This window comes from Rutidosis leptorrhynchoides, chromosome 3 (assembly GCF_046630445.1).
Source record: "Rutidosis leptorrhynchoides isolate AG116_Rl617_1_P2 chromosome 3, CSIRO_AGI_Rlap_v1, whole genome shotgun sequence".
Taxonomy (NCBI): Eukaryota; Viridiplantae; Streptophyta; class Magnoliopsida; order Asterales; family Asteraceae; genus Rutidosis; species Rutidosis leptorrhynchoides.
The window spans coordinates 556,984,359-557,009,058 of record NC_092335.1 but is presented as its reverse complement, the minus strand read 5'-3'; the positions used below and the strand labels follow the sequence as shown (position 1 = coordinate 557,009,058).

The following is a 24,700-nucleotide window of genomic DNA, read 5'->3' as shown; positions in this document are numbered from 1 at the left end:
CGTAATAAGGTTTGCAAGTTCTTATTACGCACGCACGCCGCATCGACTTGTTAGTACAACGACCGTCTCGCTCGATCACATAAACAAACACGTCAAGATTCTACGCGATACAAACATACGCGAGAATTATTTTCACAACACAAATAACATATTAATAATATCCGCATTACTAATACAAACGTTAGTCAACCTATAACAAGGCACTAACTAAACCTATTCCTGACCCGTAATCCTACAAGTCCCGCAACAAAGTAAGCACACACAAAGTCTAAGTCTAGGCACCTATCTCAAGTCACCTAAATCCCTTAGACCATGCTCTGATACCACTTGTAACAACCCAAACCGTAACCGACCAAACACGACGAAATTTCAAACAAAAAAAAAAATTTCTGGTGCAGGCCATCTGCGCGGCGCGCCAGGTGGCCGCGCGGCGCGCCAAACCACCTGGACAGCCCGCTGTCCCCGGAAGTCAATTTAATGAAAATGTTTGACTAGTTCCCGACACATTTAGCTAAAACGCTTTTAACCATGACTTCATATATGAAAAACTAGCACGTTTAATTAATAAAATCAAATTTACGAAGCGGGTCCCACATCGACCCAAATTACCCCTTGAGTACCAAAGTGCAATATTTGACCATAAGACTTTTAATACAAAACGAAGCCGAGCATGGCGATTGGGGATACGCTACCCAATCCTAAACAATCCAAAAGCAAGTCTCTAAAGCAAACTATGCAAGTCTTCTAGTCCTCGCGCTTACCCGAGCCACCAATCCGCATGCAATCTATAAAAAGAGTCAACAACGAGAGGGTAAGCTAATGCTTAGTGAGTAGAATAAATATATACATGCATATACAACTTACCTACTCGCATCCACGACATCACATAAATACACATAAATCACTTACCTCATCGTACCAAACGCTAGTATCATCAAATCGTATAACTAGCAACCTCATAAGCAATCAATAGCTAGTAACGTCAAACCGTACAACTAGCAACATCGTTAGCATAAATAAATATAAATAATAAATCAAATTAAATGCTAGCATCAACAATTACAATTCATGGTTAACCAATCTCTTCGCTAGGGGAACGACTTCGCGAATCAAGTCATCGATGTTCATAACATTCGTTAGCTTCCAAAAACGGCTATGGCATGCTAACCCCCCGAGGTGTTCCAAAAACGGCTATGGCATCACCCCTCAAGTGTTCCAAAAACGGCTATGGCATCACTTGCTCAATGTGAGTAGAACACGGCTATTACTCACGCTTTCGTACACCAACACGGCTATGTGTACGGGTAACTCAAATAACAACGTGGGAGTAAAACACGGCTATTACTTGCCACTAAATGCACAAACACGGCTATTACTTGCCACTAAATGCACAAACACGGCTATGTGCCTTAGTACAAAACATGGACTAATACGGCTAAGTCCCACAACCTTGGTCACAAAACGGCTATGTGACACCATCAACACGGTACATAAATCATATACATACATATATACATATTCCACTCACAATAATCATTATGGACAAGAACGGCTATGTCCCACCACTACGGTCACAAAAACGGCTATGTGACATCATTACTACGGGCAACTATCAATGTGGACAAAACGTCTATATCTCACAACTATGGTCACCAAACGGCTATATCCCACAACTATGGTCACCAAACGGCTATGTGACACCATTTCCACGGGCACATAAATCATATACATACATATATAGATATTCCACTCACCTTGAAGTCTTGAAGAATGCTTCCAAGTAATCCGCAACTCGCCAATGGAAAGTACCTATTCCATTACCACAATTACAATAATACACTTAGAGTGGATTTACAAATCAACCCAATTCGTCACTAAGTGCAATTTCGACCCAAATGCACTTCCAAGCACAAACCGTGCTCAAACTAACCAATAGTCACTAACACAAGTGAGAATGGTCCTAATATGCCAATTAAACCCGAACTCAAGTGTTAAACACGTGTCATACCCATTTTGACACTTAAACCCTAATTTTGACCCATAAAGGTCAAAATCTCATTCTTTGCAAGTTTTGACACCAAAACACATTTAACTCGGTTTTATACTTCAACTTAATCCATTTTAAGTTTATAAACTTCATTAAATCGCCAATTGGGTCATAATCACCACGAAACCCTAATTTGACCCAAAGTCAAAGTTAGTCAACCAAATAACCCTAAATGGGTTCCAATACTTCCATAATCACTAACTTAAGTGATTAAACTAAATTTCAAGTTCTAAACATGGCCAAATAGTTCACCAACCCGAAATCCACCAACAATTAACAACAAACCCGATTACTAGCATCACTAAACCCATTTCATCACCTAAAAGGGTTTCACAACAAATTTACTCAAACCCTAACTTGAATATCAAATCAAATAATTGAAACTCGGAGTTTGAGCTTACCAATACTATCACCGCGTAGCCAAGAACGAAAGGAACAACTTTAGAACCCGAGCTTTGGTGAGAAATCGACTCCTTCTTCCCCAAATCAAGCCCTCTCTCTCTAAACCCTTACTCTCTCTCTAAAAATGGTTGAGAGTGTTTTGGTTGGTGAGAATTTGATCCAAACTGATCAAAGGATCAGTTTTGATGACCCTAAACCGACCCCAAGTGAAAAGACCAAAGTACCCTTCATTTAAAGCCTTTAAAAAGGCTGAAAATTGCTTCTGACCCATTCGGCGCGCCGCGCCACAATGTGGAGCGCTGCTCCACTCTGCAGGTCAGATTTCAGAAACTTGTTTTGGCCATAACTTTTTGTCCGTAGCTCCGTTTTCGATGAATCAAATATCGTTGGAAACGTAATAAGATTTTCTTTCCAATGGTAAGGCTTTGAAACATCAACACAAACTTTATTTGGGGTTGAAAAGTTACGTACACACCTTGTACCTCAAACAACGTCCAGTTTTCCTTCGACGGTCGAGCAAGCAACACCTACATGTTGTGCACACTCCATACACACATAGTATACCTTAAATACATTATGTACAATAAATATTTGGGTCTTACAAAATTTTTATAGTCATGTGGGACTGTAAACCATATCGTTACTACCATTGTTTATACCGCCGTAAAGAAATCACTGATGTACAAAGTGTGAAGAATAAAGAAGTGATTCTAGTATTTCAAGACTATATTGCTTGAGGACAAGCAACGCTCAAGTGTGGGAATATTTGATAATGCTAAAAACGAACATATATTTCATAGCATTATTCCTCAAGAAAGACAAGCTTTTAGTTGCAATTGTTCTATTTACAAGTGATATTCGTTTAAATAATAAAAGGTGAAGACAAAAGACAGATTCGATGAATTGAAGACGCAAAGGTCCAAAAAGCTCAAAAGTACAAAGTACAATCAAAGAGGTTCCAAATATTGATGGGAAACGTCTCGAAATTACAAGAGTACAAGATTCAAAACGCAAAGTACAAGATATTAAATTGTACGCAAGGACGTTCGAAAATCCGGAACCGGGACCAGAGTCAACTCTCAACGCTCGACGCAACGGACTAAAAATTACAAGTTAACTATGCACATAAATAAAATATAATATTTAAATAATTCTTATAATTATTTATATATTATATTATTATTTATAAACGTCGGCAATAAAGAAAACAAAGATATGTAACTTCTCCCAGCTGGCCATGCGATCGCATGGCCTGGAGGCACAAAATCCATGCGATCGCATGGCTCTGAAATCCAGCCCAGGTCCTATAAATTCAACGCGTTTTGGCCAAAATAAACACATCTTTTCTTCTCTTCATCATACGTAAAGTATTTATATTTATATTTTAATTTTAATTTTAATTTTAAATCCTAATAATAAGGGTGTGTTAGCGAATGTTGTAATGGTGTAAGTCGAAATTCTGTCCGTGTAACGCTACGCTATTTTTAATCATTGTAAGTTATGTTCAACCTTTTTAATTTAATGTCTCGTAGCTAAGTTATTATTATGCTTATTTAATCCGAAGTAATCATGATGTTGGGCTAATTACTAAAATTGGGTAATTGGACTTTGTACCATAATTGGAGTTTGGACAAAAGAACGACACTTGTGGAAATTAGACTATGGGCTATTAATGGGCTTTATATTTGTTTAACTAAATGATAGTTTGTTAATGTTAATATAAAGATTTACAATTGGGCGTCCCTATAAATTACCATATACACTCGATCGGACACGATGGGCGGGGTATTTATATGTACGAATAATCGTTCATTTAACCGGACACGGGAATGGATTAATAGCCACTAGAATTATTAAAACAGGGGTGAAATTATGTACAAGGACACTTGGCATAATTGATAACAAAGTATTAAAACCTTGGGTTACACTCAGTCGACATCCTGGTGTAATTATTAAACAAAGTATTAAAATTCTATTACAGTTTAAGTCCCCAATTAGTTGGAATATTTAACTTCGGGTATAAGGATAATTTGACGAGGACACTCGCACTTTATATTTATGACTGATGGACTGTTATGGACAAAAACCAGACGGACATATTAAATAATCCAGGACAAAGGACAATTAACCCATGAGCATAAAACTAAAATCAACACGTCAAACATCATGATTACGGAAGTTTAAATAAACATAATTCTTTTATTTCATATTTAATTTCCTTTATTTTATATTTAATTGCACTTCTAATTATCGCATTTTATTTATTGTTATTGTATTGCACTTTAATTTTCGTACTTTTTAATTATCGCAAGATTATTTTATCGCACTTTTATTTATCGCAATTTCATTATCGATATTTACTTTACGCTTTAAATTAAGTCTTGTATTTATTTATTATTTTACATTTGGTTTTAACTGCGACTAAAGTTTTAAAATCGACAAACCGGTCATTAAACGGTAAAAACCCCCCTTTATAATAATAATATTACTTATATATATATTTGTATTTTTATAAAAGTAAACTAATATAGCATTAAGCTTTGTTTAAAGATTTTCCCTGTGGAACGAACCGGACTTACTAAAAACTACACTACTGTACGATTAGGTACACTGCCTATAAGTGTTGTAGCAAGGTTTAAGTATATCCATTCTATAAATAAATAAATATCTTGTGTAAAATTGTATCGTATTTAATAGTATTTCCTTGTAAAATTTAATAGTATTTTATACCCCTTAGCTTTGACATCAGTAATGATAACTTTCTTAGTACTGTGGAGAAGGGGTGGAATATACAAGTTAGTAGATATAAAATGTTTCAGGTAGTTAAAAAGTTAAAAATGCTTAAGAAGGATTTAAACAAGCTAAATTGAGAGAATGGTAATGTTTTCACAAAAGTTAAAGATATGAGAGAAAAGGTGAAAAGACATCAAGCTCAGGTGGAACAGAATCCTCATGATGGCCAAATGAAAAATGAAGCTGTTAGATCTCTTATAGAATATGAAAAAGCAAAAAAGGAGGAACTTGTACTTCAATAGAAAGCTAAGATCCATTGGCTTGATGCAGGTGATAAAAACTTAAAATTCTTCCACAGTATTTGTTGGTCTCTTGATTAACAACAGGAGTATTGGGGGGTGAATACAATTCTTTTTGATTATCTTAACAGATATAACAGTTTAGTATTCAAGCAAGTAATTTAAGTAAGAGTCAAAGGTAATTTTCAACGGTTATTCTTTATTGATATGAATCACAAAGAATTACAACTGTTCTTGGCGGAATAGCAGTTGGTTGATACAGATTATACCTAAGTTATAGCTATCGAGGATATCTTAAGCTATTACACGTTTGGACTCTAAATAAATAAACCCACAGCACTAGTTATTACAATAGTGGATACTTCTATTTATAGTAGTCCTAATATCCATGTAATTGATCTATTGTCCATTGGTACATTGAATGTCTGTACTTGTGGGGACAACTGCATCAGAGAATGTGCTCTCTTCTTTCCTCTTTGGTAGCTATTTGCAGGAACACTCCAATTCGGTTTGGCACCACTATTTGAATAAACAAATAGAATGTTGGGTTCCCTAGGCGTTGACAAAGTATTACACATGTCTGCACATGCGTTAAACTTCTGCATTCCCGCGTGGTCTTGTAAGGTCACTTGTCAGCCGCCGACGTGTGTCCTTTTCTGTTCAACTTTGTCTTTGACTTCTGTTGAATAGTACAATTGATGTAGACCACTCGGGAAATCACTATGCTTATAATGGAGCATAGCTGTCTTCGTGTAGTATGCTGCTTACCAGCTATGCTGGTTCTTCTATGCTGAGTCACTTGACCTTCATGATTTGATGGGCACTCATCATGTGCTTATTGAAGAATACTGTCTACTTTGTGCTGGTAGACCAGGCAGCATACTAAAACACTCGATACAGCAACATTTGCTGTCTATACATAAATAAACCTATGCTGGTTGTACATAACATTTTAGTGTACATAATTGATGTTTTGTCATAATTAAATCCTTAATTATTTTGGGAACTCAACATTTAAAAGGTAGAAAACAGAAAAGTAGAGTTGAATCCATTTGTGATGAAAATGGCATTAGATACAATGGTGAGCAGGTTGAAGACCAGTTTGTCAATCATTTTCAAAAATTCTTGGGCAACAGCAATACTTGTAGACCTTTGACTGATATTGGTGACATCTTTTCAAATAACCTAAGTAATGTTGATGCTGATGCCATGGTGATTCCTGTAACTGATATTGAGATTAAAGAAGCCATTTTTGACATTGATGATTACAAAGCTTCTGGGCCTGATGGGTATTCTTCTTTAATTTTTTTTAAAAAAAGCTTGGGATGTGGTGGGTAAACACATTTGCGATGCTGTAAGGGAGTTTTGTCAGTAGTGGGAGGCTATTGAGGGAAGTCAATGCTACTTTGATTGCTCTCATTCCTAAACTTGAAACCTCAAATAAAGTGTCTGATTTTAGACCCACTGCTTGCTGTAATGTGTTGTATAAGTGCAATAGTAAGGTCCTCACAAACAGAATTAAAACTGGCCTGAATAAGCTTGTTGATGGCAATCAGAGAGTGCTTTCATTCATGGCAGATCCATCCATGATAATATTCTAGTGGCTCAAGAGGTTTTGAAAGGTTATAATAGAGCTCAAGGTGCTAAGAGATGTGCTTTAAAAATAGACATTCAAAAAGCATATGACACTAACCCCAAGGGGTTGGCTTGGTGGTAGGATGCTTGGAAAGTTCCAAAGGGACCCAAGTTCAATCCTCACTTGCTACACTTTGGGGGGCTTGCCTTTCAAAAAAAAAAAAAAAAAAAAGCATATGACACTGTAGATTGGAAGTTCATGGTTGCTTTGCTGAAAGGGCTTGGTTTCCATGAGAAAATGATCAATTGGATTTGGCCTGCATCACTTCATCATCATTTTCTATCTGTGTAAATGGGGAGATTAAAGGGTATTTTCAAGGTGGCAGGGGCCTTAGACAAGGAGATCCAATTTCTCCTTATCTTTTCACCTTGGTTATGGAAGTATTTACTTTAATTTTGAAGAAGAATATCAGTGCAGATCCTGGGTTCAAATATCATTACAAATGTAAGAAAATGACTCTATCCCACATATGCTTTGCTGATGATATCCTTGTTTTATGTCATGGTGATGAAAAGTCTGTTATAGTGGTCAAGAAAAGCCTAGATGAATTCAGCCAAGTGTCTGGTTTATTTCCCAATTTGAACAAGAGTACAATTTTCTTTGGAAGTGTTCCTGCTCATATTCAAGGTAAAATTATAAACATTCTTCCTTTTACAATTGGTAATTTACCTATGAAGTATCTTGGTGTCCCTCTTCTTGCAAAGAGATTGAGTATTAGTGACTGTAAGTGTCTTATTGATAAAATTAAGGCTAAGGTGTATAATTGGAAGAATAGGAAATTATCATATGCTGGTAGGTTGCAGTTGGTTGCATCTGTTCTGTCCTCTATGCAAATTTACTGGATGTCAGTTTATATTCTTCCTAGTGGAGTCATTGAGGAAATTGAAAGATGTTTAAAATGTTTTCTATGGAGTCAAAGTGATAATTGCAGAGGGAAAGCAAAGGTTGCATGGAAGGATGTTTGTATTCCCAAAAATCAAGGTGGCCTTGGCTTGAAATCATTAAAAGAATGGAATGTTGTCCTTGTTATTAAGAATTTATGGAGAATTCTTACCCAAAAGGATTCTCTTTGGGGCAAATGGGTCAATGTTGTCAAACTTAATGGAGAGAGTATCTGGGATACTGTTGGAGATTATAAAGACAGCTGGGGTTGGAGGCATTTGATGAATCTCAGACAAAAAGTTTATCCTCATGTTGATGTTGCTATGGTTAATGGTGAGGAAGTGATCAAGTGGATTGCCAATGATGGTAATAAAGTTGAATTTTCTACTAAACAAGTGTGGAATGATCTTAGAAGTAATAGAAATGTGGTCAATTGGTATCATGTAATTTGTTTTAAGTCTTTTGACCCAAAGCATGCTTTTGTGCTATGGTTGGCTATGTTAAATCGCCTAAATACTCAGGATAGAGTCCAAAAATGGTTGCCTAATCAAGTGCTAAAATGCCCTTTCTGCAGTCAAGAGCCTGATTCAATTAGCCATTTGTTCTTCTTGTGCAAATACAGTGCTGAGATATGGAAAAGTATGAAGTCAAAGTTGATCTTCAAAGGGTTGACTGGTAAACTCCAGGAAATTGTTCAAAGGTTGGCTATGTATCCATTTACATGTAAAATCTGGAATATTGTTAACAGATTAGTTCTTGCTGCTAGTGTGTATTACTTGTGGCAAGAAAGGAATTTTAGGATTTTTAAGCACAAAAAGAGGTCTGTGGAAGAATTAATTGAGGTGATTAACAGCTTTATTCGGTTAAAGTTGCTGCTTGTTAGGGTGAAATGTTCAGATGCAGTTCTTAAAGTGGCGAGCTTATGGGGATTAATATGGATCAACAACAGATATAGTTTGAATTAGTTTTTTGTATTGTGTTGTATTGGCTCCTTTGGTGTGCCTTGTGTTGTTTTGTTTCGGGCTTTGGGTATATCCAGCTTGTATGTTTGTTTTGATTAATATATTTTTCCTTTTTGCCGTAAAAAAAGATACCTATACACCTCTGTGTCTCCATACATTCCCAAAAATCCATAAACCCTAGTTTTCGTATGTTATAAGTGATTCAATTGCATTTGTGATTAAAATTGTTCAATAATGACGGAAATGAGTACGAAGCGATTCAGTATAGGTTACGCGTTGTTATTGAAGAAACGACAAAGTTTTATTCAGGAATCATTGGTGAATTTAGCGAAACAACGTGGAATTGATCTAATGCAGATCGATACTGATAAACCGTTAGTGGATCAAGGACCGTTTGATTGTGTGATTCATAAATTGTACGGTGACGATTGGCGTAAACAGATTTGTGGGTACCTGATTTATAACCCTAGTAGTATTGTAATTGACTTGCCTGATGCAATTGAGCGGTTGCATAATCGTATTTCGATGCTTGATGTTGTGTCTGAAATTGATAAGATGAAAAACGATGCAACGGCGTCGTTTGGGATACCTAAACAGGTTGTGATTTACGAGTCGAGTGGCTCGCTGTCATTTTCGCAGGTATCGAATTTAACTTCTGTTGAAAGGAATGATGATATGTATTATAAGATGACGGATTTGGAAGATGCTGATATGCCACCAATGAGTTTGATTACTAACATTGCTTGTGGTTTGCGTAAGGCGATGAGACGGCATTTGTTTAATTTTGACGTGATTAGGGATACCAAGGCTGGGAATAGATATCTTGTTATTGATATTAACTATTTCCCTGGGTACGCAAAGATGCCTGGTTATGAATCTGTGCTTGCTGATTTCTTTTGTGATGTTTTGAACAAGAAAGAATCTTTGTGTTTCGACAGTGAGAAAGAATTGATGGTGTTAGTGGATGACAATGGTAGGTGCGGTGATGACACAAGGTCTCGAACTGTTTCTGCTGCTTAGAATGAAAGGAGAACCGGAAAAGATCTGATGAGGTACATGGAGATTGAAGATCGGAGGCGGTTTTGCTCAAGTAAAAGGCGGTTCTTGATCTTTGGGGCTGTTGATCGATGGGAGCTTTTGCTCTGGGCGTTTTTCATCTAGATAGTTGTTAGTGCAGGGGTCCTGAATAGGAATCTTTACTTTTGATTTCGCCTGCATACGGCAATTTGCTTGATGTTCCTTGTTGATCGTGTACATTTCAATCGTTTGCTTGGGGACAGGTACTCTTTATAGTCTTGTGAAGTTTGTAGGAAGGTTATGTTTCTTTACATGGCATATTTTGGGAATATCAAATTTTGTGCCTTTACAACTTTTATTAGTTAATCTTGCCTTTTGAATGATGATGCTAGAGCTAGAATGTTAGTATTTCCTTTTAACTGTAGATATCCTTACTTTGGTAATGTTTCTAGCTTCAATCGTTAGCTCAATGTGGTGAATGTGTAGTATGTGGCACTGAGCTAAAATAAGTAGGGATATATGCAGTGTGGTCAGTGGCAGATCTAGGATTGTTAGTCACTGATGTCACCGGTTAAAATTCCAAAAAAAATCTACTAGATGTTTTATTTCAATTGTCACTCAAAAAAGTGTACACTATCCAGTGGTGTCACTAGTTAAAAACCCAAAAAAATTCACTACATCGTGTATTTCAGTGGTGTCCCGTGCAACCACTGGGCCTACTGTAGATCCGCCAATGGCAGCAGTGGTATACAAACAGATGCGGTTACTGAACTACTTTCAAGATTTCAAAAATTGGTTATATTTTCAACCCCTTAGCTCATTGTGCACATTTTCTCATGGGGAAAAGAGGATTCTTTATGTGGCACCACACGATATCTGGTACTGGTACCGTATATTATGCATCTAAGGAGACATGATACTAGCTGTAACTTTCTTTGATCAACTGCAGGTTCAATTCTTTTATGCTCAATTTGATTGTTAGACAATAATCTCTTTTTAAGCTCAATAAACATTAACATTAAAAACATCAAGTAAGCTAAAATAACATTATGAAGTCCTTTGACTATCGTGACTGACTCGTTTGTGACTCTATTTTACCTGATTGGAGTGTGATGCTCTCGTGGAATGGATACATCTATGTCCTGTGACCCACTGACCTCTTAAAATTAAGGATGGTGTCCCTTAAAGCATGCTGAATGACTTGCCTCTCAACAAAACAGCATTGTTCCACACACGATAGTACACATTATGAAGCAAACAGTACTAAGATCAGTTTGCACTTGCAGATTCCATGCCTTCGAGGTTACACCTGTTTGTAATTTTAAGCCCTGAAAATCTATTTTTGCAACCCATTTTGATCAAGAAGATGAGATTTCTCAGTTGAACTGTAGTATTGTTTATGTGAATATTATCTGTAATATGATCAGGGTAAAGCTCATTATCAATTCACTGTTTACCTTGTCCATGAATGTCCCTTTACTGTAGATTTTGTGTTAATCTTACACAGTAGTGATGGATGGTTAACTTTTAGTCCTTCGGGTTGAAAATTTTATGGTGCCAGGAGAAATTAACAGTCGAAGTTGCTAAATGTAAGTTACATGAGATATGTCCAAGAAGATAACAAGCTTACCTGTATTTATATATACTTCAGGTATTTTCAATTAAAAAAACAAAATAAAAAACAAGAAAGAAAAAGAGAAACATGAAGCAAAAGTCTACACTAGTATTTGTGCAAAAGACTGGTTGGCTTCCACGATGTGTGTTTGACGATAGGAATTAAAAATCCGATACGTAATGTCTATGTTGATACTATTTTAACAATTGTTACAAATCAAGCAAACATCCAAAGTAAATGTTTAAACAACTAAAAACGGGAAAAAGACTGAAGATCTGGAAGGTAGATGTATGTGCATAAAGATACAAATCTCATGCAATAAAGATATTGATCGTCTATGGCGTCTTGACACAGTAGCATGCTTTTATCAATTCAAACATAGTCATAAAACAAGTATAGTTTGGTTCTAATTGTTAGTTTTACTTTACTCCAAACTTATAGTTCCATAATCCATCAGTGTGGTTCTAATTTACAGTAGATTTTAACCAAAATATTTAATCAAATAAAATAGACCAAGAAAACAATGGCAAAAAGATATAACAAATAGTACTCCCATACATAGTCATTCCATATTATATCTTCTCCGTCTGTTGTCCTTCAGGAAGGCGGAGTATCGTCATGCATAATGCTTCATGATCTCCGAATAAAATTGTTGGGTGAGATCTCTTCTCATTTCCTGCAATTAAATTTGTCTTGTAATTCTCAATCTTAACAAAATTATCTACTTACATACAACAAGTTTTACAAGGAAAAAAAAACTATAACTAAAAAGATAGTATAATGTGTTATTTTTTGTCAAACTAAGCATTCAAAGATGAAGTTGGCCAGTTTTTGTTATAACAATTGACATCCTAACAAAGAGTATACTAAGTCTAACTATGTAATAATGATCGCACAAAGATTCCTAGAGCATGCCATGCATGGACGTATCAAAGAGAAATTACAGTCCATTTATTTTCAATTTATTTCAAAATGTACACATCCATACAGACGCCATGTTTGTATGCTAGCTCCTAGTTGCTAAATGCTATGGTTGAACATGAAAGAAAAATTGAATAATATTTACCTTTATAGAGATGATAATCTATTGATTCTTCTTTAACTTAGAAGCAGTGAATGTGGTCTTACGATCTTGGCTGTTAGTTCTTATTATAAACAGGACCGTTTCTAAAAGCATGCCCAAAACCAATCCAAGGATGCCTCCAGCAGCATGCTGAAAAACAGTGAAGACAAAATAATGTTTGATTATAATCGTACATTGTGTTTATCAGTTTATGTTGAAAAGTGTTCAACAGATAAGAAAGTTTTGAGTTTTAAATTAGTACCATTACTGGACTATGGCCGAACAATGCTCTGAAGGTGTAATATCCAACCAAATAGCATGTGAACATCGTAAGCGCGACATGTAAACCTGGAAAAAATTCAAGACCAACGTTAGATGCAAAAAAAAAAAAAAAAAAAAAAAAAAAAATAGGGCGGGTCAGGAGCATTGGGTAACGGGTCAAAATGAATAGTTATTTTAGTGTGAATCAAAACTGGTTGGGTCAGCCCAAAAGCACTTTTTCGCCCCCTTTTTTGAATATTGTGAATAATAAGTGTGTTAAAATAACTACAAATTTTTTTTTGCATAAATGTATATTTTACAATAATAATCATAATCTATAGTTTTCTAATAAATAAATACATTTAGAAGGTTTCATGCGTATTGAATACTATCTGGGTGACTTTTAGCCTGTTTACCAGTTTCCATCTTAGCTAAAAGAGTAAGGTAACTACAATTTAGTCCATTCAACCTGTCACCCTCTAGGCAAGAAGTGTAAACCAATGCAACCCATTTACTCATAGATGAGCTGAGTTGCCACTTCTAATCAACAAGAACTATGAAATTACCACCCAAATCATGTTTTCAAAGATTGAATCTTGGGTATCAAAACATTCAAAGATACATATTTCTCTATACCACCAAAAGATCCAACTACAAATTCACTTCGAAGGACTTTAAATATACCAATTAATTAATCAAGAGACGTATTATCTTCAAAGCAACGAAAAGAAACAAGGAAATAGGCACAGAAAGAACTCACTCACCAAATCCTATTTGATCCTTGTACGAAGAAAAAGGCTCACTTTCGTCCCTTTTTGGTGTAATGTCCTTCACTAGCTCCTTATACGCTTTCCGCTCAGCCGCTTCCTCGTACTTCTTAAGCCGCGCTTTCAGTTCCTCACTCTACCCACCCATACATATACACGATAACAATTAATCACATTGCAAATCATCAATAATGATAAATCACAATCAAATAGCCCTAATTCACCAGTGTTTGGATATGCAAATTCAGCACAATTATTATATTTCAAATCAAGATATAATTTCACATTTATTTAAAAAATCACTTTTTTACAATTCACAGCTACTGCTTCTCCATTTATGATCAATTTAACCATAAATTTTAAATCAAGATCAGATTTTTAACAATTACTTAAACAACTCAAATTACAACAAAACACCTCCACATTCAATACATTAAAAATTTATATTTATAATATACTCTATTTATATCAACTGCTAAGTATTTAAATTTCAATCATTTCAATATAATAAAAAAAAGAGGATGAAAATTGATTACCTTTTCACGAGGTTGGGGGCTGTTAAGAACGAAGTTTGAGCCGGCTAACAATGATGATAAATCGGGTCGGGTTGATGGGTCGGAGGCGACCCAAATGGAGCGGAGAGATGTGTAGGGTATAGAAGATGGATGGAGAGATAGTGATGATGCGATTTGGTTGAGGTGTGGGGAAAGGTTAGGGTTTATGGCGGATGCAGTGAGAAACGATTGTAAGGTTTGTGTTTTGGATAGGATGAGTCCGGCGGTGGTGGTGGTGGTACGTGGGTCTGAAGGAAGGTTGTGTTGGTTCATGATGATTGTTTGGGATCTGGGTTTTGGTTATGGAGATGGTGGTGATGGATTTGGATTTAGGAACAAAGAAAGTGCGAAGGTGATCTAGCTTGGGTTTAAACAACGTTTTCTATGTTTTAGATTTTTATGGTGTGTTTAGGATAGGAGCCAGCTTAAGTTGATTTTTTATATAAATATTTTGTTGGTCTTGTATTTTTTTTTTTTTTTTTTAAATGTGATATTGAAATTGAATGCTCTCATTTGTCATTCATACACGCGTGTTAAGAGGAAATCCAATTTACGGTGATGTTGACAGTAACATCGAAGGTTGGGAAACCTCATTAAAGACATTTCCAAACCACATTGATGTTGGCTTATTGAGGATTGAACCTGAGTTGTTAGTACCCTAAGTTGAATCTTAGCACATACCACTCAAGCTAAGCTTCGGTGGTTGTTGGTCTTGTAATTTACATATACAAATACAAAATGGCTTTAGTTCTTTTATATTTAATTTATGTAGATGGTACTTTATTTAATAAATGTGATCCTTATTAATCATTTATATTAACGATGGTTAACTTTTCCGTTATATTTTATATATTTATGAGTCATTTTCAATATTACTTTACCTCTTATTTGGTCCTTAACCATTTATCCTTTTAACCCCTTATAACGCATTTAATTTAATCAATATTTTAAAGTTTTAAACGAAATAAATATAACTATAACTGATAAATAAATATACTTCAAAGTATTGTTACGAATCCAATACAACTCGATAAATGTAAGAGGAATTTTGACTTTTTACGCTGATTAGAGTTTATATCAACAAATTAAACACATACAGTATATTTGGTTAAAATTGTACGCATTATCGTCGTTTGAATCTGGTAGATTTCATTCACCATGGTTGATTCAAGTGTACAAATTTTATTTGAAGAACTGAGGCTTTTTTTTTTATCATATTAAAGTAGATTGGGAAGAGTTTTAGAGTGTTTTTAGTCGTTCTTGTGGTTTGGAATGACATGATGGATGAGATAAAATATTTGATAAAGGAGGATGAAAGCTTAAATGACTCTTATGATTGGCATGTGATATGATTTATCGAGAAAAAATTGATGATTGTCAGTTGGAGCTATCTACGTTAAAATTTGAATATCATGGAGACTACTAGGGAACAAATTAGCAATTTTCAGGTAAACCATATGGACAATGCCATTAAATCGTGTCTGATTTATTTTTAAATGTGCCCAATATCGATTTAAACTTATTTAAAATCAGATCTGATTTTGCCTTCTTACACAAAACCTCACAAGCGTTATCTAAACACATGTAGTTTTTTGAAAACCCATAACATCGTCAGACACAAATGGACACTCAATATTGCATGTAACCGAAGCATCATCAACCTCTTTAAAATCATAAACATGAGCATTGACAGGATCAACAAGATCAGCAACGACCACATACACAAGAGGCACAAAACTATTCTCCACGAGCCACGACCCAAATTTGATTTATAAGTTGACACACCTTGATGGCTCTAGTTTCAAGGGTGTTCGTGCGGCTGCTAAGGTAATCGATGAAGGTGTGTCGTCTTGTAAATCGGATTTGGTGTATTTGTTCGTGGAATATAGTTTTGTGCCTCATGTGTATGGTGATCGATGCTGATCTTGTTGATCCTATTAATGCTCTTGTTTTTTATTTGAAAGAGGTTGATGATGCTTCGGCTACCGGCAATATTGAGTGCCATTTGTGTCTGACGATGTTAAGTATGTTTAAAAAAATTGCACGTGTTAAGACAAGGCTTGTGAGATTTTGTGTAAGAAGGCAAACTAAAATTTGGTTCAAATAAGTATGAATCGGTATTCAACAATTTTAAAAAGAATGCAAAGACGATTAAATCGGGCGGGGTTGATTCTTTTGTTTGCGTGACGATGTTGTTGATTCTAAATTAAGGGAAGCCTCAGTTTATTGTTCGCGATTTTTCTTGAATCGGTGCTCGGACCGTCTACGACTGTGGGCAAGCTTGCGTGATCCTCCTCTTTCGGCACGCCTAAATCTTATGCGTTCTTGTCTCTATCTGGTAAATCGATGAATCTTTCTAAGGTCGATGAAAAGGTAGTAAAACTGGGCCCGATAGGGAAGAAAGTTTCTCTTGCCGATAAGAAACTCGGATGCCCGTGATATGTTTTTGTTCGTTCGTGCTATGGTGTGGTTTGTAGATTGTGATCTTGTTTTGTGTCGTTGGTTCTTGTTGGCGTAGGAGTAATGTCCTTTGGTTAGCATGTTGTTTTGTGTTGATTGTTTCTCTTTAAGTTTTTTATTATGATTCGGCTCGACTCGCTTTTAGTTAGCTTTTTGACTATGTTGTGTTAGGTTAGCACTCTAGTTGCGAGGTTTGTCGGGGACCCCTTTGTATTTGATATGTTATTTCATCTATTGACGAAAGATCGATGGTTATATATGATTTTAGTTTTTTTTAGCAAAAATATAAATATAAATAATTAAATATAAGAATAATAAGTAAAAAAAATAAAATAAAAACTAATACTCCATACTAAACTAAACTAAACTAAACTAAACTAAATTACATAGTATTATAGTATTGTTTCTGGAAAATAGTACACCGTAGACGGTCAAGCACCGTCGAAGATGAAGCGAATGGACAGATCTTTTCTCCAGATCCCAAATATTATGACGCTCATTCAATCTACTACTCTTCTTCCTTGTGTAGGTATGTATTTATACGTATTTTGGGAAAACATTATTTTGTTCCCCCCCCCCTCTTTTTTTTCTGATACGGATCAGTACTTGATTGAATTGATTCAGCTCTAATTATCAAACACTGATTTTTTTTTTTTTTTTCTGCTACCACTAAACCTACTGGTGATTATCGCATCATTTGTATATATTTTCTCTAATTGGGGGATAAAAAGGAAGTAACCACTTATATATTTATACTGTTTCCGTCTGTGTTTGTTTTTATATGTATGTGCTATGTGTTATGTTTTATTAGGGTGATTATGCATCATAAATTTATGATACAGAAATTCAACCAAGTCTACTGTTAGGCGTTCATAAGTGAAGTGCTTATGTGCTTGAAATAAACTGGAAATGGGTAAACGATTAAGGTTTTCCCTTATTCAGGGGATCCAAAATTAGTCAATGTATTCGGCCAAACCGGGTTAACACGTGACCATTTTCAACCCTTTTCGCTGGCCAAGATTTGCTGCTAGTGAGGTTTGAACCAGTATATCAGGACCCCAACCATTAGGCTATCCTGGGATGGTTATGTGCTTGAAATAAGCAGCATTTTATTGGTCTAAAAGAGTGTTTTTTTTTTCTTAAATAAGCTAAACGCAGCATTTTTTGGTTTAAAATAGCACAATAAGCTATAAGCACTTGAAATATCCACTTATACACACCCTCGTTATCAGCTAGTGTTGTGTTACTTTGGAAACGACTTTAAGCGTTATGCTCCTCATCTTTCAAATCATACGTGTATCATATTGCTTGATTATTTTGTATGCTGAAAGTGATTCGTGAAATGCTCTGTAAATTTGGTTCAGTTGAATCTATTGGTAGGGCTGGTTCTAGGCTCTTCAATTGTATATATCTCTTAGAATGGCATAATGATCGTATCAGCGATTTGGATTCGGAAAATTTGTTCATTTGGGTCACATTTTCTATCACGAACAAAACAAATACATTTTCAGGGATCTAAGCAAACGGAATTTGGCCTTCATGGTCCCAACTGGTATCAATACTCTTATTACAGTTGAAATATATTGTTTAAATGATTACTGCACTTTTTCTTTCTCAGTTGTTATATGTGCAGGATGCAGACAAAACTCCCCTGATACAGGTGATATATGTTCATTTGAGGATAATTGTTTTCTTGAATTATTTTCTTTTTATAGTATCACAATTGTCTATAATTATTGAAGTTGATATGGTATCTTTACGATTCTGCTGTGTGGATTTGTTCCATTTACAAAGATTGTATTGTTCTTAAGACATCACTTTTTCATCTGTTTGAACTGTGATTGTAGGATTTGAATGTATGATTATACGGTTCAATGATTTATAATGTATTTACGCCTATATTTTGGCTATAGTGGGATCTTATCCTCTTTAGTTTCAGTAAGAAACATTTAATTAGTTTACGACGTCGTTTTTGGAGTTGTACTACCTATATATACATCCTAGGGTTTCCTACTTTTTTTAGTATTAACTTCTTTAAGATTTCCCGATTGTTGCCGTCACCGCCAAATATCAAAATGGATTCTGGTTTTAATGGTGAAAATGTCATTCATCTAATTGGTGGAGATGAATCGAGCAACCAGGTGAATAAACCTCTTTCACTTGAAGAATTTGAGCATCCCAATACATCTTTTGATGCTAATCCTGATCTAACTGATGAAGGGGATGCATTCACAATGGAGATCGATAGATCTCGCAAAACGAGACTCTGCAAGACATTTCTTGCTAAAGGAAGCTGTCCTTTTGGTGATGAATGTGTGTTTATTCACGATGATGTAAGCAGAAACCGGGAAAATACGGCTATACTTTTGGTTGATGCAAGGTATCGGAGTGTAGGACCAGCACCTGTAGCACCACCTTTAGCACCGCTTCCATCAAGGCCACCGGTTCTGTTGCCGCCAGCTATGCCGCCAGCAAAGCCACCAGCAGTGCCAATTGAACAAGAAGGATCGAATGATACCGTGAAGCCGATAAATTGGCGTACGAGGATCTGCAGGAGGTGGGAGCAAGCTGGTTACTGTCAATATGGGAGCAAGTGTTTATTTGCTCATGGGGTAGCAGGTATTGTTCATTTAATTTTAATTGTGTTATTATATATGTATATATGTATATGTATTGTTTTATGTTGGATATCATAGTTAATTGCTTGTACTTGTCATCCATGAATGGTTTGAGTTTCTATCTTGAGCTATTTTTAGTATCTAAATGCAAATATTGCAACTTCATATGCAATTGGCAATTAGATTAATGTTTTTGTAACAGATACATTTATTTTTGTACCCTGCTATAATCATTAGATTAGAATTAGATCTCAATGTGGAAAATGGATCTAGAAAATTTTACTAGAGAGGTGAAGTTGATATATTGACGGTAAATCTTGTTATGAGTAGGTAAAATTGCTAGGCAGGGCAGGTTGGATAATGGTGAAAGTGTGTTCAGTTTGAAGGGTCACTTCTGGTACTAGTTGAAACGGGCGGGGAGAGTTGGGTTGACCCGCAAACACATCTTCGTTCAATTATGTATGTATATATACACTGTTTTAGTTATAATTACAAACGCAACAGATTTGAAATGACAATCTAGATGTTTCATTAAAGTTGATATTGGAGGTTATATGCACTATAATAGACTTTGGATGACATTCTACTTGTTTGACCAGTTTTAGATATGTCACATCCCAAATCGACTCGTGTAGCAGATTGGTCGAAATTGTCACCGTTATTTAATGAAACACAAGACTCTCAAGGAATCGTTGAATATCTATGCAAGCAACATTTATACACTCTACTACACATGCAATGAAGAAAGCATTTGAATGCAACCCTAGGAGGCTATGATGATTACTTGAGTTCCTATATGCAATCAAGAATTAGATGCTGAAGTGCATTTGTGGCATTCGTTAAGCAACTTTTAGATATCTTGACCTTATACCAAGTGAAATGGTGTCTTACCAAATACTCGCTAGTGTTTTCTATTATTTCTTGCTTTTATGTTAAGAAATAAGTTGGCAGTTTTTGTGATAAAAGAGTTTATGAAGAATGGAAGGGTATGTAAAGTCTTAAATGTGGAGATAGTTATAGGATTGAAGTACTTTAGGTGAAGAAATGTTACAAAAAAAGATAAAACTTTGTAATTAGCGCACAGGTTGTGGTGATGCGTCAAATTCGGTGTTTAGTGTTTTTTCGGAATTCTCGAAGGTAAAAAGGAGTGGTTCAATGTTGTTACGTGGACCAATATAAAAAGAATAAAAACAAATAATAATAAAAATTACCAAACTCAACGTCAATAGGACTTGGGACTTGGGAGTGGAACTTCGGAGGAACTTATGAAGTAACTTCGGAGGGGAGCGGTGGAACTTCGGGTTTGTCGAAGTTCCACAAGTGGAACTTTGGGTGGAACTCACCACAAGTGGAACTTTGGAGGTAATAATTTTTGTAACCGCTTGATTAATTGATCTTTTTCTTATGATAAAAGGATATTTGATGTAGTTCAATCTAAATTCATATCATCTTATCCTATGAACATGTTCTTGTATTGACCGGAGTTCTATGTTTATGTAAGTAATGGTTGTTATATAATTTTATTTGTATGACAACTAGTTGCATTGCACGTGCCTAAAATCTTTATGGAAAATAGATACCTATATCAGTAGGTACTAGACATATCATGAATAGTAAAAAACCCCTGATCTTCGACTACTTTTTTTTTAGAACACACTGATCCGATTTTTTAAAATCCGTTTAATTAATCAGCCATTGCCGGTTAATGGGTCAAAATCGGATTTGTTGGTCAAAGTCAATGTTGGTCATCATTTGAATATGATTTAAAATTAGAATCTTAGAGTTTTTGAACAAACGAACGATTTTGTTTATGTTTTTAGACAATTATGTTAATGTTATGGTTTTCTTCTATATTTACAAATATAATTTCATTTAAATGTATAAAAGGTCCAGTCCGATAAATCCCCGTTTAATCCCTGAGTTGCCGATTACTCCTTCCAAAGTCCCGACCCGTTGCTCTCCGAGTAGTGAGATTTGCAACCTTGCATAGCCATTATCAGTTTAGCTACCACAAGTTTGACCCTTAAACAAATATCATAAACGTAATTTAATCCAAATAGCTTCATTATTTTGACTGTCAGATGACCAAAATTGCAAATTCAAAGCTTATATGCACATTTACTTTTGTATTAAGCTCATAACAACATCCACAAGTACGATAAGCAGTACAGGACTGATAAGAAACACGATTCTATAGCAAATTATCGTTTTAACTAATGCAAGTTTGTCAACTAATTAGTTTCTCTGACGTCGTTTTATATATTTGAACTAATGCTTATTAATGGCAGAACTTCAAAAATTTGGTGGACCAGCGGCTAACCCCAACAACCAAGGGGCTACATTTCCAAATGTGGTTGCAGCCACTCGTTCATTGGTAGGAGCCTCTGGCTCATCAGCTGATGGTGCAGCTGGTTCTACGCAGCTGCCAGGTCGAGTGCAGAAACGCATCTCTAAGTGGCCTGTTAAGATCAACGGCATATATGGTGATTGGATTGATGATATCGAGTAACTTATTTTTATGGAAAAGCTTGAAACTACCTTGGCGTAATTTAATACTTGGACTATTATGACTATTGTTGACTTGACATGGTGAAAATTTGACTTGATGGGAATTTGATGGTTTTAACTTGCAACTACTTTTATGGATTTTGTTGAAAGTTTTTGGATTTAAGAGATTTTTCTCTAGTTTGGTGCTTGTTGAATTTGCAATTTGTTTACATTTGGGTTGTGATGTGTGGAAATGTAGTAGTTTATTGTCTTAGCAATATACCCTGTTTCAATATGTTCAATTACTTGGGTCACATGGAAGACCATTAGAGGGTATTGGAAGTGATACGAGCACGTTGGTTAGAAACAAGCTATTCTTGCGCCAAACAGATGTCCAAAGTGGAAAGCTGAAACTAGCTAACAATTTTTTTGAGGTTAAGTTGAAAACTTACAATGGAAATATTACCACTCCTTGCTATGAACTAAAGCTGAAAGGTGGATGAGTGTGTCAGGTTAGTGTAGAGTTGAAATGGGTTCACAAATGTATTTATCAACCAACAAGGAAAAAGAAAAGATTTTTTGGCGTTCATAGGGAGACACCGGGGAGGAACACAGATAGGAACACTACAACAGAGTGGGTAACGTTGCCCGATGAGAAACGCCGATGAAGATCTCTTTTAATCGACATGCTCTTAGAAAAATTTGTGAAGCTCAAAAATGGAAACTGAAACCAGTTGCAACTTTAATGGTTGAAAGCTGAGTTTATAAAACTTAGCTGGTCAATTTCACACAAGGGTAGATTTCATGACTGTATCCATTAGGTAAGATGTATTTTATAATGAACTTTGATATTATCAAGAAGGATGGAGTTTTATCGGGGCCATGGAGGGGTTGTGGCCCCTTAATAAAAATGAAAATTGTAGCACTTTTAGTTACGAGCATTTAATTTAAGTTTTTAAATAATTAAATCAAAGTCCGATGAAGAAGATATGATCAAAACTGTGGCAACTTGTAATGTCAATCAAAAGTTCACAATTTATTCATTGTATATTTGTATACTTTTTAGAAAAACTTAATCGTAGCATACAATATTGTGTTCTCAACAATCAACCTAGAAATCAATCTAGATCACTATAGTATAGTGATCTTGGCCCCTCAACAATTTCAAGCTCTATTACCAGTGTCGGAACTTTAACCCAAATATAGATGGAGCAAGTGCAAAATTTTAATAAATTTTTCATCGTCAGCAGAGGTACGTGAACATTAATAAAAATCTTAGTATTTTTTATTAAAAAAAATTAGTGTAATTTAAAAAAAATAAAAATAAAATAAGATGGGGTGGATGCCCCTACCTGCCATCGCTATATTCCGCCACGGTCACTATTATCAAGAAGTCATGTACTATCTGGTTCTTCTAGTAAGGTAGTGTGAGGAGTGACATGAGAATTTATATGCATTTTTACATCACGTTTCTGCTTTGAGATGATTCACTCTGTTCTGTATACCAGTGTACATTACTTAGTTCCTTGGACAAAGCATAACTGTGACATTAAAACATAGCCCTTGTTACAAATTACATGAATCACTTCAAGTAATGTCTAGAAACATACTATCCATTACATAATGTACACTTCAAAACAAAATCCTAGACCCAAATGTATCTACCTTCTCCTGAAACATTTGAATATGATGTTTTCCATTACAAAAATGATTTACATGAACAACGTTTAAACCCTAGCTATAGTTTTCGAAGATCATGCATCATCTTTAAATCAAACTTTTTCTTGTGCAATTTGCTTGGCTTCATTAAAGAACAAAACTTGGCCTCTAGAAACTTTGGATAAATATCCCTCAGATTGTGATCATTTCATCCCCTTCCACGCTCTTCAACCATATCAATGGTCCCACCTCTTTCTCCTAACTCACTAGCCGTCGCTGACATCAATGGCAGTGGCGGAGGCGGTGGTGGTGTTGGAGGTGGTGTTGGTGGTGATGATGAGATGACTGGTGAAGATTCTACATCACAGCATACATTTGCTCTACATAATGGACAATTCGAATGAGTTCTAAGCCAAGTATCAATACAACGAACATGAAAAGCATGACTACATTTTGGTAAAAGCCTAACACTCTCACCTTCTTGAAACTCTACTAAACAAACCAAACAATCTGTACATGAAACCAAACCATCTCCTTTTTCATACTTGCACAACGTAATTGACTTGATCATCGCCTCGTCCAAACCCTTACCTAAAACTAGCCAAGGTACATAACTCGAATGATCATGTTCTTGGTCATGACCTTCCACTCCCAATTCCGTATCACGACTTTCTTGATTCACAACCCCTCTTGTTAACAACACGGACATTGCAGTATTCCTTAAACAATATCGCGAGATTATAAAGTAGTAAGCAATCAAGAGACAAAAGCTTCCAATAAGAGCAATGATCATGATGACGACCGGTGAGAGAGTGGCGCCACTCAAATCATCTTTAACTAATGGTGGTGGTGGTGAAGAGAGGATGACATATTTACACCATTTTGTGCAATATATGTTGCAAACGTTTTGGGAACAATCTTTAGGGTTTATATGTGGAATCCATGTTTTTGGATCCTTTAAAGACCCCATATTAGCAAAAGTTGTACACTAAAAACCTTATAACTAAAATATACATTAAAACAGAGGTTTTAGCAAAGCTCATAAGAGTTGATACATTAAAACAGAGGTTTTAAGACACCTCTAGCTAGTGTATCAATGACAACTTGACTCTTGCAAATACATTGTATTTTAAAGTAAAGGAGAAAACTTGAAGAGATGAATAAAAGGTTAATAGCAAAGCATGTATGAAGGGAGAAATGTAGCTTTCATCACTTTTTCTTGTTCTATCTAATTATTA

General features: G+C 35.5%; 6 protein-coding genes across 12 annotated transcripts; 4 read left to right on the top strand and 2 right to left on the bottom strand.

Annotated features, from left to right (window-relative positions):
- Positions 1 to 5,352: 5,352 nt before the first annotated feature.
- Positions 5,353 to 7,408, top strand: LOC139902050 (uncharacterized). Its single transcript, XM_071884708.1, has 4 exons — positions 5,353 to 5,472; positions 6,571 to 6,770; positions 6,857 to 7,040; positions 7,199 to 7,408. The coding sequence occupies exons 1-4, from the start codon at positions 5,353 to 5,355 to the stop codon at positions 7,406 to 7,408; spliced, it is 714 nt and encodes a 237-aa protein (XP_071740809.1).
- A 161-nt stretch (positions 7,409 to 7,569) lies between these two features.
- On the top strand, positions 7,570 to 8,964 carry LOC139902049 (uncharacterized). The gene has a single exon (XM_071884707.1). It carries the CDS (start codon positions 7,570 to 7,572, stop codon positions 8,962 to 8,964), a length of 1,395 nt encoding a protein of 464 aa, XP_071740808.1.
- Positions 8,965 to 9,195: 231 nt separating this feature from the next.
- On the top strand, positions 9,196 to 9,981 carry LOC139902048 (inositol-tetrakisphosphate 1-kinase 1-like). The gene has a single exon (XM_071884706.1). It carries the CDS (start codon positions 9,196 to 9,198, stop codon positions 9,979 to 9,981), a length of 786 nt encoding a protein of 261 aa, XP_071740807.1.
- A 2,044-nt stretch (positions 9,982 to 12,025) lies between these two features.
- Positions 12,026 to 14,626, bottom strand: LOC139898574 (uncharacterized). The gene is made up of 5 exons (XM_071881331.1): positions 14,221 to 14,626; positions 13,682 to 13,820; positions 12,919 to 13,004; positions 12,660 to 12,806; positions 12,026 to 12,269 (listed from the first exon to the last, which is right to left on the bottom strand). Exons 1-4 carry the CDS (start codon positions 14,509 to 14,511, stop codon positions 12,678 to 12,680), a joined length of 645 nt encoding a protein of 214 aa, XP_071737432.1. The 5' UTR covers positions 14,512 to 14,626; the 3' UTR covers positions 12,026 to 12,269; positions 12,660 to 12,677.
- A 2,481-nt stretch (positions 14,627 to 17,107) lies between these two features.
- LOC139898573 (zinc finger CCCH domain-containing protein 56-like) lies at positions 17,108 to 22,720 on the top strand. Of its 7 annotated transcripts, none has more exons than XM_071881325.1 (3): positions 17,108 to 17,227; positions 18,063 to 19,317; positions 21,605 to 22,720. In XM_071881325.1, exons 2-3 carry the CDS (start codon positions 18,774 to 18,776, stop codon positions 21,823 to 21,825), a joined length of 765 nt encoding a protein of 254 aa, XP_071737426.1. In that variant the 5' UTR covers positions 17,108 to 17,227; positions 18,063 to 18,773; the 3' UTR covers positions 21,826 to 22,720. The 7 variants fall into 7 exon arrangements, 6 of the variants coding, with proteins under 6 accessions (XP_071737426.1, XP_071737427.1, XP_071737428.1 ...); XM_071881326.1 differs by having other exon boundaries at positions 17,123 to 17,227; positions 18,079 to 19,317; XR_011777061.1 differs by lacking the exons at positions 17,108 to 17,227; positions 21,605 to 22,720 and adding exons at positions 19,647 to 19,775; positions 19,916 to 20,079 and having other exon boundaries at positions 17,317 to 19,317.
- Positions 22,721 to 23,420: 700 nt separating this feature from the next.
- LOC139898572 (E3 ubiquitin-protein ligase Os04g0590900-like) lies at positions 23,421 to 24,432 on the bottom strand. The gene has a single exon (XM_071881324.1). The coding sequence runs from the start codon at positions 24,430 to 24,432 to the stop codon at positions 23,671 to 23,673; it is 762 nt and encodes a 253-aa protein (XP_071737425.1). The 3' UTR covers positions 23,421 to 23,670.
- Between the last annotated feature and the right edge of the window lie 268 nt (positions 24,433 to 24,700).

Coding starts and splice junctions, on each gene's coding strand:
- LOC139898573 (XM_071881325.1), top strand. CDS start 18,774: ATGGATTCTGGTTTTAATGGTGAAAATGTCATTCATCTAATTGGTGGA. Junction 19,318..21,604: donor ATTTGCTCATGGGGTAGCAG/GTATTGTTCATT, acceptor TATTAATGGCAG/AACTTCAAAAATTTGGTGGA.
- LOC139898574 (XM_071881331.1), bottom strand. CDS start 14,511: ATGAACCAACACAACCTTCCTTCAGACCCACGTACCACCACCACCACC. Junction 13,005..13,681: donor CAAGGATCAAATAGGATTTG/GTGAGTGAGTTC, acceptor AATTTTTTCCAG/GTTTACATGTCGCGCTTACG. Junction 12,807..12,918: donor TCGGCCATAGTCCAGTAATG/GTACTAATTTAA, acceptor ACTGTTTTTCAG/CATGCTGCTGGAGGCATCCT.
- LOC139902050 (XM_071884708.1), top strand. CDS start 5,353: ATGAGAGAAAAGGTGAAAAGACATCAAGCTCAGGTGGAACAGAATCCT. Junction 5,473..6,570: donor AAGCAAAAAAGGAGGAACTT/GTACTTCAATAG, acceptor AATGGTGAGCAG/GTTGAAGACCAGTTTGTCAA. Junction 6,771..6,856: donor AAAGCTTCTGGGCCTGATGG/GTATTCTTCTTT, acceptor TTTTGTCAGTAG/TGGGAGGCTATTGAGGGAAG.
- LOC139902049 (XM_071884707.1), top strand. CDS start 7,570: ATGACTCTATCCCACATATGCTTTGCTGATGATATCCTTGTTTTATGT.
- LOC139898572 (XM_071881324.1), bottom strand. CDS start 24,432: ATGGGGTCTTTAAAGGATCCAAAAACATGGATTCCACATATAAACCCT.
- LOC139902048 (XM_071884706.1), top strand. CDS start 9,196: ATGACGGAAATGAGTACGAAGCGATTCAGTATAGGTTACGCGTTGTTA.